Here is a 14,185-nt window from a genome sequence, read left to right as displayed (position 1 = left end):
AGACCGGCTTCTCTCTCCTTGCTTGACGCGTATTCAACCGCAAGGCTTCAGCAAGTGAATGGCGTTCTGAATGCAAACAACCGTTTGCTCGATCTGTGCTTTGTCGGGGAGGATTTGGGACAAAGCTGCTCTGTTACCCATGCTCCGGCACCGCTCGTCAAAAACTGCAGACATCATTCACCTCTACTGTTGACGCTTGCAATCGATCCTGAGAAACGCTTCCAAGACCACGCCGAAACCGTCTTCTACAACTTTCACAAAGGAGACTTCGAGCGAATGAATAACTTTCTCGCTAATGTGGATTGGAATGCGACACTAGACTCTGGGGATGCGAATCTGGCTGCCTCGACCATGTGTGGTATCATATTCTACGCTATCGATCAGTTTGTGCCTAAAAAACAACGGTGTAAACCTGCCAAACCCGCCTGGTCGAGCTCTGATCTTAAGCATCTGAAAAAGGTGAAAAGGGCTGCACTGAGGAAACACAGTAAATATCACACAAATTCTACGAAGGCTAATTACGTCCGCGCCAACAACGAGTACAGAGATCTCAATGCAAGCTTGTACAACGCACATCAGTCTCACTTGCAGAGTCGTCTCAAAGCTAATCCTAAGGAATTCTGGCGATATGTGAACGAGCAACGGAAAGAAACGGGATTGCCGTCCAATATGACTGATGGCGTTACTGATGCCAACTCCGTCGCAGATATCGCCAGTATGTTTCGCACACAATTCAGCAGCGTTTTTTCAGACGAAGTTCTTGATGCTCAGGAAATTGCTGCTGCCACGAGTAATGTCCCTCGTATGTCGGTGTTTGGTTCTCCATTCACCATCCACAGCGACATGGTGATTTCAGCCGGGAAACAGATGAAAACATCAACAGGATCTGGTCCAGATGGCATTCCCTCATTAGTACTGAAACGTTGCTTAGACACTCTTTCAGAGCCCTTAGCTAAGGTCTTCAACTTGTCAATGACCTCCGGAGTTTTTCCAGAATGTTGGAAGGATTCGTTTGTTTTCCCTGTTCACAAAAAAGGATGCAAGCAGACTGTCGCCAATTACCGCGGAATAGCTGCATTGAGTGCTATCTCCAAACTATTCGAGCTAATTGTCCTGGAAAAGTTGGTTCAAGACTGCTCGTACAGTATTTCTCAGGATCAACACGGCTTCATGCCTAAGCGCTCGACGACGAATAATCTAACTGTTTTTACATCGTTCATTATTCGTGAGATTGAACGTGGCCATCAAGTTGACGCCATATACACCGACCTCTCTGCAGCTTTCGATTGAGTGAACCATGAAATTACCATCTCTAAATATGACAAAATGGGTGTTCATGGGAGTCTACTTACCTGGCTTCGCTCCTATCTGACTGGCAGATCTATGTCTGTTAAGATCGGTGACTACGCTTCTCCACCCTTCATTGTTACATCTGGTGTTCCTCAAGGCAGCCACCTGGGGCCATTGCTTTTCCTGTTGTATATGAACGACGTGAACTTGATCCTCAAATGCCTTAAACTCTCGTACGCCGACGACATGAAGCTCTACTACGTAATAAAAGGGCCTCAAGACGCTCATTTCCTCCACCAAGAACTTGAAGTCTTTGATGATTGGTGCCGGATAAACAGGATGTCTTTAAATGTGTCCAAGTGCTCGGTCATCTCCTTTGGCCGTAAACGGGCGATGCATTTCCACGATTACACCTTAAGAGGAATAAGCTTGAAACGCGAATCGGCTGTCAAGGACTTGGGAGTCATGCTCGATTGCAAATTAACGTTCAAGGATCACATTGCTTATGTTGTATCTAAAGCTTCATCGCAGCTAGGATTTTTATTCCGTTTCGCCAAAAGCTTCAAGGACGTGTATTGCCTGAAGGCTTTATACTGTTCCCTGGTTCGACCTATACTGGAATACTCTGCCGTTGTTTGGTCGCCATTCTATCAGAATGCCATCCATAGAATTGAAGCTGTTCAGCGAAAATTTATTCGCTTTGCGTTGCGACACCTTCGTTGGCGCGACCCGCGTAACTTGCCGAGCTATGAAAGTCGCTGTAACCTCATCGACCTGGAGCTCTTGGAAGGAAGGCGTAATGTGGCGAAGGCTTGTTTCGTTGCGGATCTTCTGCAAGGGAACGTCGACTGCTCCACACTTCTCAGTCTTCTTGACATCAACACTCAACGACGGGACCTCCGGCTGCATGCGTTCTTCAACAACCGGCGTTCGAGGACCAACTATGGCGTACACGAACCAATGTTGAGTATGTGCCGCGTTTTCAATAGTTGTTATTATGTGTTCGATTTTAATGTGTCCCGCGAGAAAAATAAGCGTAGCTTTAAGAGATGTTTGCGTTAATTTTGTGTTTGAAGCAGTTTTAATGTTTAGATATAGAAAATTGTCATTAGGGTAACTATTTTATCTGTTGACAAGTAGAAATAAATAAATGGATATTTATCAGTCATCATTTAATTTCAATTTGTTGACATGAGCCGGATGATATCTGATGTATTTTAAATATGTATTATTATCTGGTTTGCCACATGATATGAATTTTAGTTAGCGAATGCCCTCTGTTTGTTGAAAAGTCGACACAGCTCAGCGAACGTTGAATATAATTAATGAATTAAGTATTTTACATCTGTTTTTCAACCCAGTTTAGTATGCATACGAAGCATACAATTTGAAGTACTTCCCTAAATACATATATAATATAGGAAAGACATTTCTCTCATGTAGAAGAATTATATACGAAATATGCAATACTGATAGATTTAAAGCTTTGTTAAAAAAAGAAACCAGGAAAACCGGGAAAACCTAGGAATTTAAAATCCGAAATTCACTTGCCACCCTGAAAGTAGAATACTATACGGCCAATGCAATCAACCCAAATTTGAGTTCAGTTTACTCATAAATTGCAAAAGTGCAGAAACTCAGCGGTGAGTAAATTTGTATCATGTTTTTTCCAGGTTTTTCGAGGAAAAAAGTCCCGAATATGAGAAAAGTAAAGATTGGATTCTCTCAGTCTATTGGTACTACTCCTAAACTGAGTAAAGCTTTTGTCAATTTAGCTCTTTTTTCCCGGAAGATTTTTGCGGTTTTCCATAGGAAAACATTAGGCAAATTTTCTCATCGCTGAGTTTCTGCACTTTTTACGATTATGAGAAAACTGAGCTCAAATTTAGGTAGATCTCATTGAACGGGCAAGCATAAACTTGCTTCACAATGCAGCAAAGTCTTCTAATGATAGGCTTGACAAGTTTTCAACTAATAACTGTGAAAGCTCTAAAAATAACACCACCCTTAGAACAAGCGTTAATTCCAATAAGATCGTAATAGGAAGGAGGATGTGAATCCCGCTGCAAGTTTTTAGTTGTAGAATAGTGATCGGAGTGCACCAACAAATTTCCTCCACAAGAAACGTATGAATAATTCCTGCCGATTGTTCCCGAATACAAATGCAACGAGCATTCGACATGCCACGACAAAGGAGAAGAACGGTGTCGATCAATGTCAAAAGCGATCATTTGATATTCACGTGTAATCGACATCGGGCATCTGGTATTTAAGCATTTATTTGAGTTCCAGTCAAAGCCAACTGGAGAGAAAATATTCAGCAACTTCTCTTCGCCAGCTTCCAGTCGAAATGGGTCAAAGTCCTCGGGAGTTTCACGATTTAACGAGTTTCTTTCTCCGAACAAAAAAAACTCGTATCAATGGCCGATGCAACCAAAGCAAGGAATAGAAAAGTCATTAAAATAAAAGCAACCGGGAAAAACTAACATGGAAGTGAGGGCAAACTCCAAGTTAATTATAACGCTCGATCGATGCAAACTGATAGCACGAACAAAACGTCTCTATCGAACGTTTCATCTTCGCTCTTGCTTTGCCGTGTCGTGGTTCCCGGAGGTTCTTCACCGCGCCAAGTCTATGTTATGCTTTTCTAAGCGTTCTGTTTTGCTTGGTTTTGTTGTCGAGAGGTCTCTGTGTGTGTGTGCATTTGTATGGATGAGCGATGATCGCGAATCTTGAACTTGCCCTAGGTCTTTTCATAGTTATGACCAACATGAGAATAATGATTTCAGTTAGAAACGATACTCGTCCTTAGAAACAGTCTAGCAGTGTTGGCAGACTTTTTGGATTGGTGGTACGGTGCTCTAGCTATAGTTCATCTCCGCACAGCATCTATGCACCCATTCTATACGCGATAGTCGGCCGCGCTGGGAACCGCAACGAGCTGAGAAAAAGGCTGATGACCTGTTTGTGGGCCAAAAGGCTCGGGCACTCGTGTGTTGGCCTCTAATGCCATGGCACGTTCGTTCGTTGCGGATTATTTTCGTACTACTGCTCTTGTGCCGGTCCCGTTATAAATTTATGAGTTTATTAATAAGTATAATTTAGCATTCTATATCTCGTCTCGTCTTCCAAAAAATAATACCCCCGGAATGGTGGAATGAAATCCATCTTCCGATGAGTGATGTGCGGTTGAAAAAATAGGTGAGCGATGAGATGACGTTGTATAACCAAGTCGATTGGACATGAGCTTGAACTTGATGAATATAGTGATTCGCGGGTTGATTTAATAGTTTTGTGGGCTTTTAAAATTTTGCGATAATTGCAATAACACATCATTTTCACATCATCACATCATCGTGGAGTCAGATCTGAGCTGTGCGATTCCCTTCGGGCTCGAGGTAGACAACCTACACACTTAGATTTTTTCGCCGAGATGGGTACCACCGAGCAGGTCGGCATTTTATTTTGCTGGATCTCAGTGATAAACTTGCCGAGATTCAGCTAACAAACGGGAATTTTGCCGAGATCTCAACTAACAAACATATTTTCTGCTGAATTTCCAGCAAAATAAAATGCCGAGCTGCTCGGTGGTGCCCATCTCGGCAAAAAAATCTAAGTGTGTAATGTTCCAGTTCAGGATATTTTGGCTAGACGTGATCTGGAGTTTATGAAACTCATATATGTTTACTTTAAGAATACTAACCTTAGATTATAAGTTTGATTAACCTTGTGTTTAGTTTGTGTATTGTGCGTGTAGTTTTTTTTTTAATGTTTGTTTTCAAGATGAATAGAAATAAGTTCATGTTTTAGGATTAATTAAATATTTGTATAATAAATCATATTTCAAACCTCCTTCTCCCTTTCCCCATCCAAAAAATTGTAAATCTCCACTAACCACGAGACGACCGCGAGTAATCGGTTCAATTCCTTTAACTCTAGATTTAAGACATTAATCATGTATAATGCAAATGATAACTCGGCTCTGTAAAATTTATTCGATTGAGCCTGTACAAATAAAATAATATAAAAAAAAAATTATAGTACGTTCAGACTGTTCAGATGTTATATTGCTATCTTGATGGTGATTTCTGTGTTGCAATTATTTGACAACCGTTATAACATGTTATAGCTCTCCAGTCTGGACTAATAGTGCCAAAACGTTCACTCGCAAAAAAAACATCCGTTCCCATATTTGTGAACGGAAGCTGTTAACTATGCTTCCATTAGGCTGGGACGGGACTTGACAATCGGGTAGCGATTTTGAGCCAATTTGCTATCAAATCCGAGCCAGTTCCTGATTGGTCGATTTGACAGTAGCAATCGTGGAATAAATAGGACAGAGGGATCACATCAATCTGGCTGGCAGTGATGCCGGAATCAATGTTGACGTCAATGGCGTTGTTAATTGTTTATATTTGCGAAAGGAAAGTTGGAAAATAGGGTCCACGGCGTGCTTTAAGCGATGGATATTCTTGTTTGTTTATGGTTGTTTTCATTGTGTTAAGCAAAAATGATGTACAAGGTGCTAAACTGCGGTAGAAACTCCGAATCAAATTAAAATTAAAATAGAAAAATCGTTTTGCAATCCTGGCATCATTGGTCAACTCCGTCAAACACCATGCACTAATTTTTGACGGGCATTCATCAAAAACATTAAAAAGAGTGAGAAGCTGGATTGTCAAGTCCCGTCCCGGCTATTAGGTACTGCAGCGTGACGTCACAAATGAACTCAGTGTACTGAACCTTTTTGACAGTTCAGTGATACTGTTTACAAACACATAGTCGTTTTTTTTTTCGAAAAACAATATTTTAAAATTTCCTAATTTTAACTTGAAAATTGTCGAGGAAATACGCGGTGAAACGATGTTGCTTGTGGATATTGCAGAAGTGTGTTTTACATCTCACTGCAGTTTGAAAAATTATCGAGAAAATCTACCCAAGAAAAAAGTCCACGTAAACAGTACCACTGAATTGTCATCCGATTGAGGTTAACCCCGGCGGTGCAAAACCTAATGCGCGGACCGTGAACTATAGGTCACGGCTGCCGTTCATAGATATGGGAACGGTTTTTTGTCCGAGCAGTGACTGACCACCATTACTCAGCATGGCAAGCTGACTCGATCGATGCGCACTATATCCGACGTTATGTTTAACGTACAGAACGATAGTAAAATCGAATGTCGCTGTGGGTTTGTGGTCAGAAATTTTCTCAAATTTTCTGGGGATTGAGTATTATTTTGATAAGGTTTTCCACAGTCGGTGTCGACCTCAATAGGATAACAGTTCAGTGGTACTGTTTACATGAACTTAGTCATTTTTTTCTTGAGTAGATTTTCTCGATAATTTTTCAGACTACAGTGAGATGTAAACCACACTTCTGCAATTTTCGACTATACTGGGGTACAAATCAAAAAATATGTGTGGTGAAATAGTGTTAGGTTTTGAACGCTTGTAACTTTGTCATTTATAGATGAAATTAAAATCCAAATACGCCAATCGATAGGATATTACTTAAAGAATCTGCTGAAATAAATACTTTTCCAATTTGTAGTCAAAAAACTTTTGAAAAATGCGCAAATAATAATTTTATCATCATAAACGAATACCACTTGGTTGCACATCATTCTGCTTGAACCTGAAAAGATATAAAACAGAACAGCGCTGCTTTCCTGCCTCTGCTCATTACCGCTTCGGACGGCGTGGCACTAGGTCCTGCAGCAAGCAGGACCAAGGCAGCGGCTAAAGGTGGATCACGGAGTGACCATAACCACCACAATGAGGAATGAGACTTGGAAAATAATGTATGTAAAACCCCCTCCCACCTTAACAACAACCTCTCCCCCCCCCCCCCTTAACAACAACCCGAAAAAGACATGGACTTTGACGATCACTTTTTTCCGGGAAATGAATTTTAAGCAAACCACAATTAGGGGCTGTTCATTTACTACGTAGACATTTTTTGAGGATTCTTGACCCCCCCCCCCCCGCATAGACAATTTTCTACACAATATTTTTTTTAAATTTATATGGGCTGGATAATTGACAACCCCCCCCCCCCTTTAACCTATGTTTATGTAGTTTATGAACAGCCCCTTATATGTAAAAACAATGTTTTACATGCAGAACCAAAATTTTCAAAAAAAAAATGCTTAAGAGGAGACATACAGTCGATGAATTACCAGCAACTGACAGTAAAACATATCTTGTACCTCTTTATATGCAATTAGATTAACATCCAAAGTCCATCCTTTTTTACATATTCTGCACAAAAGATACGTTCTGCCCCGCCCCATTCATAATAATAAGTATAATAGTCAAAAATGCATGACAAACATCAATCTTGCGTGGTTCTACGTCATACTGCGGTCGTGTCTAGGACACAACCCTTTAATATTTTTTTAACTCCTAAGTGCTTGTAAACAGTACCACTAAACTGTCAAAAAGTTCATCCGATGAACACTGGGAAAAACGTAACAGCCAAATCGAAAATCAACCACTCTTGAACATAGCCTACTGCGATCCGCTTGTTGTTTTTTGTATGAACGCTTGTCTGAAAAAGTTTGCCGCTTCGATTAGCGAAATGAGGCCCCAGGGCTGAGGAGTTGAAGTCAGAGTCGGAAGGTTTTTAACGAATTTTAGTTGGAATCGTTGAAATTATGGTATTCCCGATCCCGACTGCTAGATCAGATGATTGAATTCAGAGTGAAAATAGATACTCAAAAAACTGCATTTTATGTGCTAGGACCACGAAAACAACTGAAAGTAACGAGAAATTTGTTGGTGTGCTTATAACTAATTTCGAGTAATTAGATTCGCAGCTAAATAAAATACATAGATTCGTCCATCAAAACGTGAACAATATTTAACCCTTGAAGCCTGTAGCTGTGTAGTGACTATTGGATAATCGGGAAATGGTTGAATAAGCGCCTGCGAAGTTCACACACAACTAAACAGCAGAATACCAGCAGTATAGTAAATGGATATGCAATAACAGCTTGTCACAACCGTCCCAACAGCCATAAGTAGCTGACGAAGTTCACCAGATTTGCTTGCATAGAGGTTGAGTAAAGGTTACCTCATATCGTATAGTATTTGAATACAGCTTGATGCTGTATTAACGAAATGAGCAAAGCGTTTACATTGTGAAAATTGTTGATTTGGAATGGCCTTTCGCTCAATTTCAACTTCTGTTCAATTTTCACACTGTCGCGCCATGCCGTAAGTACTCTAACTATCAATCTATTCTCTTCAGAACTTTCTCAAGCTAATAAATTATCGCACTAAAGCTTCATGTTGATATTAGCAAAGCATTTGCTCCCAGCTCTGTAATCGTAAACTTCACTTATTAATTAACAAACACTTTGCTCCGTAACGTTGGTAGATCACATTTTCATGGTTAGCTACGGGATGTAAAGGGTGTCCCGCATCAAATTGCATCACAGAAAAAACGCTGTAGAAAATTACCCTTTGGGTATTTTCTCTTGAAAATTTGGGTAGAAGTAGTTTAGAGTGTATCGTTTACACTGTATTTTTATCGCTGTCAGTTTCTCGGAAGATGGAAAAAAAAAATTGAGTCACCCGAAAAGCAACGTCGCGAATTGATTTTGCGCAAGCACCTGGAAAATCCCCAACTCTCTCATCGGGACATCGGAAAACAACTCGGAGCCGTGCAGTCAACAGTGAGTCGTGTGATTAAACGTTACTACAAAACTCTGAGCATCGAACGGAAGGACAAATGCGGTTAGAATGGATTTTCTATTAGTGATCAGGATCACAAGCGTGTCGTGAAAGCGTTTAAACGGAATCCCAATGCTTCGGTCAGGGATGTGGATCTGTCCAAGTATTTCGTTCATAGAGCCAAGAACCAGGAGGGACTACATACGTACAAAGTTCAGACGGTTTTAAATCGTGACGAACGGCAACATACGGTGGGCAAGTCACGGGCTCGGAAACTGTACACCGAGATGCTGAAGAAGCCTCATTGTCTCATCATGGATGATGAGACTTATGTCAAGGCGGACTTCCAGCAACTTCCGGGGCTACTGTTATTCACCGTCCAGCACAAGTTTGATGTTCCGGAGAAAGTAAGGAAGCAGAAACTTTCAAAGTTGCCAAGAAATACATGATTTGGCAAGCGATCTGCTCATGTGGCAAACGGAGTTCGTGACTACCGGGACTGTAAACGGGGAGAAGTACCAGAAGGAGTGTCTACAGAAAAATACTGGGCTATTATGAAGCAGGTACTACGGAAGCATCCCAAGGAGGTGAAAAGAAAAAGTGGGTTCCCGTACAGAATAAGCTGCATGATGTGGGACACCCTTTAAGATCTACCACATCGAATTCTTCTTGTTGAAGGTTATGAACCTCGGCGAGATTGATTACAAGAAAAGGTTCGAACCAGGGTTCCGATGCATGGTCAAATATCAGTATTCTTAGTTGTTTTTCTCACGAAGAAGACCTATTTTGATGGCTGAGAAGGTGTATATTTGAAGAGATCTCAGATTTTTTTTTTTCAAATGATGCCGAACATCACAATTGAATGAGGATTCATGTAAGACCTATTTTGATTGATGAGAGGGCGCGTCTTTGGAAATGTCCTAGAATGCTTCGAATATTGTGAGAATAGTAAGTATGTATGACTTAACTGTATCGAAAACGAATACCTCATTAATTTTCCATAGTAATGAGGTACTACGGCATGCACTAAACAAAGGACACGGACATATCACAAAAGATCAATGTTTCGGTCGCATTGACCGAACAGAGGGAAAACACAACACTTTGATTAATTCTTATAAACTTGCTTGATGATGCAGATTACACAATTTTGAACGGTGAGGTTGGGATTTAAATTTTAAAATGCTTCTATTTCTCAAATAGGGGAAATGGATGGAATGTCTGCCTAAATGCCCCTTATTTGGGCCCATACATAAATTCAGCAACCGACTAAATTTTCAAGGGCGACAAAAAATATCCATTAGTACCGTCCCAATGACGCGTTCATGTAGATAAAATTGATAAATTGCAGATTTTTAGCGATGGGTCCAATCTTAGATCCATAGGCCAACATTAGAGCCATTTCCCCTATATATTTTTGTATGGTTCTACGGGTGATAAATACCCAAAGGCTACTCAATAGACGTTCTAAAGGGCGAACACGAAATTATTGCGACACATTCAACAGGGCATAACTTTTTTACCATTGGGTAAAAATCAACCAAATTTTGCACACTTTCTCATTGATGTGTATTGTGTACATGCTGTCAAACTCGAAGTCGTGTTTTTCGATTCAACGAAAATGGAGGTGAACCAACGCGAGTTGAGAGAACAAATTCTTTCCAAACACCTGGAATTTCCTGACCTGTCGCACCGGCAGTTGGGAAAAATGTTGAACATTCACCATTCAACCGTCTCCAGAGTGTTGAAGCGGTTCCAGGAGCGGTTGACGTTGGACCACGGCAAAGGAGCTGGAAGAAAACCGGGACCGGAGAACAAAAAGACGGAGGGAAAGGTGAAGCGGATGATCAAATCCCAACGTCTCAAGCCGTGATTTGGCTAAAAAGATCGGCATGTCGCAGAGCTACGTCCAGAATGCAAAGAAGAGAGCTGGACTACATACATACAAGGTACAGAACTTCCCAAACCGCGATGAGCGGCAACAATCGACGGCTAAAACTCGGGCACGGAAGCTCTACGAGAAGATGCTGTCAAAATATGGCTGCTGTGTGATGGACGACGAAACGTATATAAAAGCCGATTTTAAGAAAATTCCGGGGTTGGAGTTTTTCACCGGCAAGAGCAAGTTCGATGTGGACGACAAATTTAAGAAGAAGAAAATGTCGAAGTTTGCCTCCAAATATCTCATTTGGCAGGCCATCTGCTCTTGCGGACTGAGGAGTGAGCCTTTCGTGACAAAGGGCACAGTAAATGGCGAGATCTACAAATCTGAGTGCCTCGAGAAGCGCCTTTTGCCGTTCTTGCAGCAGCACGACGAAGCTCCGCTATTTTGACCAGATTTGGCATCATGCCACTATTCTAAAAGTGTCCTGGAGTGGTATGAGGCCAATTCTGTCCATTTTGTTCCAAAGGACATGAATCCGCCAAACTGTCCGGAGCTGCGCCCGGTGGAGCAGTACTGGGCAATAATGAAGCGGGAACTTCGGAAGAGCAAGAAGACAGTCAAAGACGAGAAGGACATGTTAAGAAAATGGAAAAAAAAAACTGAGAAACTGGTACCGGATGACACTGTAAAGACTTTGATGGAGGGCATCAAGCGAAAATGCGTTCAATTTTACACTCAAGGCTCCATCGATTAACTTTTCTTTTGATTTTTGAAGTAAATATATGTATAAAACTACCCTAAAATTTTGGTTTGATTCTAAACATTATAAGAAAATTGGCATGACATTTTCGGTGTCGCAATAATTTCGTGTTTGCCCTTTATATTAAATATTCGAAATTATATTGAATATTAAATAAAAATAAATGATGAAAGTGGCTCAAAAACATAGATTTATCCCCATAAGTAACAATGAAAATAGTTTAAAGTACATAATCTTGTGCAAAATTTTGTAATCTGCATCAAGCTTTTTTTTAAGATGGCCGCGAGACCCTTATTAAATTTGTATGGTTATTGTACCTAACAACGTGTTCAGGGTATCATCCAAACCTTTTAAAGAACAGTTCTATCATGTGGGTTATCGTTCGTGTATGGAATTTTTATTAGGGTAGGTCTAGTTTAAAAGGCCTATTCGAATTTGTTTTTTTATTATTCAGGACTAGTTCCAACCCAGTACGAAACCGATTTTATTTTCGGTGTGAACCTCGCCCTACTATAGTTTCTAAAAACAAACGAACAAACTGACGTTTGGCACAAAACGGTTCTATAACATTCCCCAGAAAACCATTCCCTAGAATCTCATTCCCCAGAATGCACCATTCCCCAGAAAAGAATTCTCCAGAATGAACCATTTTCCAGAAAACCATTCCCCAGAATGTACCATTCCCCAGAAAAGTATGCCATGTATTAGATTGACTATTTTTGTTTATTATAGTTACTCCTGGAATCTTCTTTCGCGTATATAAAAAGAATAGAAAAACTTCTTAATGGATCAAGGCGTTTTCCTTTCTTTGAAAATATAAGAAAAGGAAATAATTAATTCTTTGGATATACGAGAAAGAAGGGAATATTCCCTTCTTTGAATATATTGAAGAGAACATCATTAATTCGTTAAATATATGATAAAGAAGGGAATATTCCCTTCTTCGAAAATATAAGAAAAGGAAATAATTAATTCTTTAGATAAACGATAAAGAAGGGAAGATGCCCTTCTTTGAATATATAAAAGAGAAAATAATCAATTCTTTGGATGTATGATAAAGAAGGGAATATTCCCTTCTTTTAATATATAAGGAAAATATATAATCAATAGCTTTTCGCAAAGGATTCGGGTAATCGGTAGTTCAACGTTCCATGCACCGATTTTTTAATCCATCGCGAGAAATTTTTCAACTCAGGACGAACAATTCTTCGATAAGGTTTAACAGTTTCCGACTGGTTGAATTGGATTGCATAATAGACCCTTTGACTTATTAAATGATGAACGAAGGCTCGAAAACTTGAAGGTTGTCATTTTATAAAGATCTAAAAAATTGTTTGGAATTGATAAATACATAGTTCCATAAAAGTAAACATAGTGTATTATCAAAAAGAAAAGTGAAAATTACTAATTTAATTATCTTTTCTGGGGAATGGTACATTCTGGGGAATGGTGCATTCTGGGGAATGGAATTCTGGGGAATGGTTTTCTGGGGAATGGTTTTTTGGGGAATGTTATAGAACCGCACAAAACAAGCAGTCCTAATCTTGATACCCGATCGAGGTTGAAACTAGGTAAATCAAAAACTAATTCGGTATAAGAAACATTCCATGGAAACCCTTGGATATCCAAGGCGAAAATACATGTTTATTACATGAAATACGATTCCCACAGGTGATTACCTAATCTCGATCCTCCGCTGCTTCTCTGCGGTCCATCAAAACTGCTGGAGGAAACCTTCGCCATCTCGGACGAACTGATCACCAAACAAGTCGCCGGATTGACCAATGTCATCGGCGTCGAGCTGCTCGTTACCACGATCGTACTGGAAATGGGATCCTGCCCAACTGCGATCGCCAACGGAGGCGGTGGTGGCGGCGGTTGTAACGACGTTCGCTGAACTACAGGACTCGGAGGGGTTTCCCTCGAGCTCGATTCCACCGATTCGTCGTGATCACTCAATCCACTTTGGGTGTTGGAATCCTCGGGGGTATCGAAAAAGTGCAAATTGAACTCCGATCCGGCATCGAAACTCATATCCGCTAGGTCTTCGTCCAATTTCACTAGGCTAGAACTGAGCCCATCGGTCGGCGAATCTAGTTGGTAGACATCCATTTCTTGATTGCAATTTTTCTGAACCACTTTTGTTGCGTTGCGTTACTTTGTAACTAACGATATAACTTATCACTAACTAAATGCACTTTCATAGACACATGATAAATTCGAACATTAATGGGGCACGGGCATGGCACTTGATTATCTTGAAATTTTGACGTTTCCGGCACCGTCGATCACGAGAATTTTCGAAATTGCATCACTGCTAGAATCACTACACACCCGGCACGTAACTGCACTCGCACGCGAGAAAAGATCGCCACCCCCCCGAAAACTATTCCGACTCCCGACGATTATTGGCGCCGATGATCCAGCAGTACCGGGACCAGGTATCCATTCTAGCGAGAATCTTGCCGCAGACTGAAAGGTATAGAAAGCAAAATAAACATCGAACTTAATCCAGTCCATTTGCCCCGATCGGGCGGGCGCTGCCCTGTTGGCTTTGGCTCTCTTCAACATAC

At 40.7% G+C, this 14,185-nt stretch overlaps 1 protein-coding gene across 2 annotated transcripts in view; it reads right to left on the bottom strand.

Moving 5' to 3' along the window:
• Positions 1-14,185, bottom strand: part of Eip78C (Ecdysone-induced protein 78C) — a 111,354-nt gene that overhangs the window by 58,610 nt on the left and 38,559 nt on the right. Inside the window, exon 1 of one of the 2 annotated variants that reach the window (XM_065234636.1) lies at positions 13,292-13,956. The exons of the other annotated variant lie outside the window; for it this stretch is intronic. Coding sequence (XP_065090708.1) covers positions 13,292-13,724 — 433 coding nt within the window. The 5' untranslated portion in view covers positions 13,725-13,956. Of the gene's footprint in view, positions 1-13,291; positions 13,957-14,185 lie in introns of those variants that run through there. 2 annotated transcript variants of the gene reach the window in all.

Source organism: Ochlerotatus camptorhynchus, unplaced genomic scaffold (assembly GCF_037179485.1).
Source record: "Ochlerotatus camptorhynchus isolate MF236.1 unplaced genomic scaffold, CSIRO-AGI_Acam_v1.1 ptg000434l, whole genome shotgun sequence".
Lineage (NCBI taxonomy): Eukaryota > Metazoa > Arthropoda > Insecta > Diptera > Culicidae > Ochlerotatus > Ochlerotatus camptorhynchus.
Note: the sequence above shows the minus strand (reverse complement) of the source record. Positions and strands in the feature narration are given on the sequence as shown.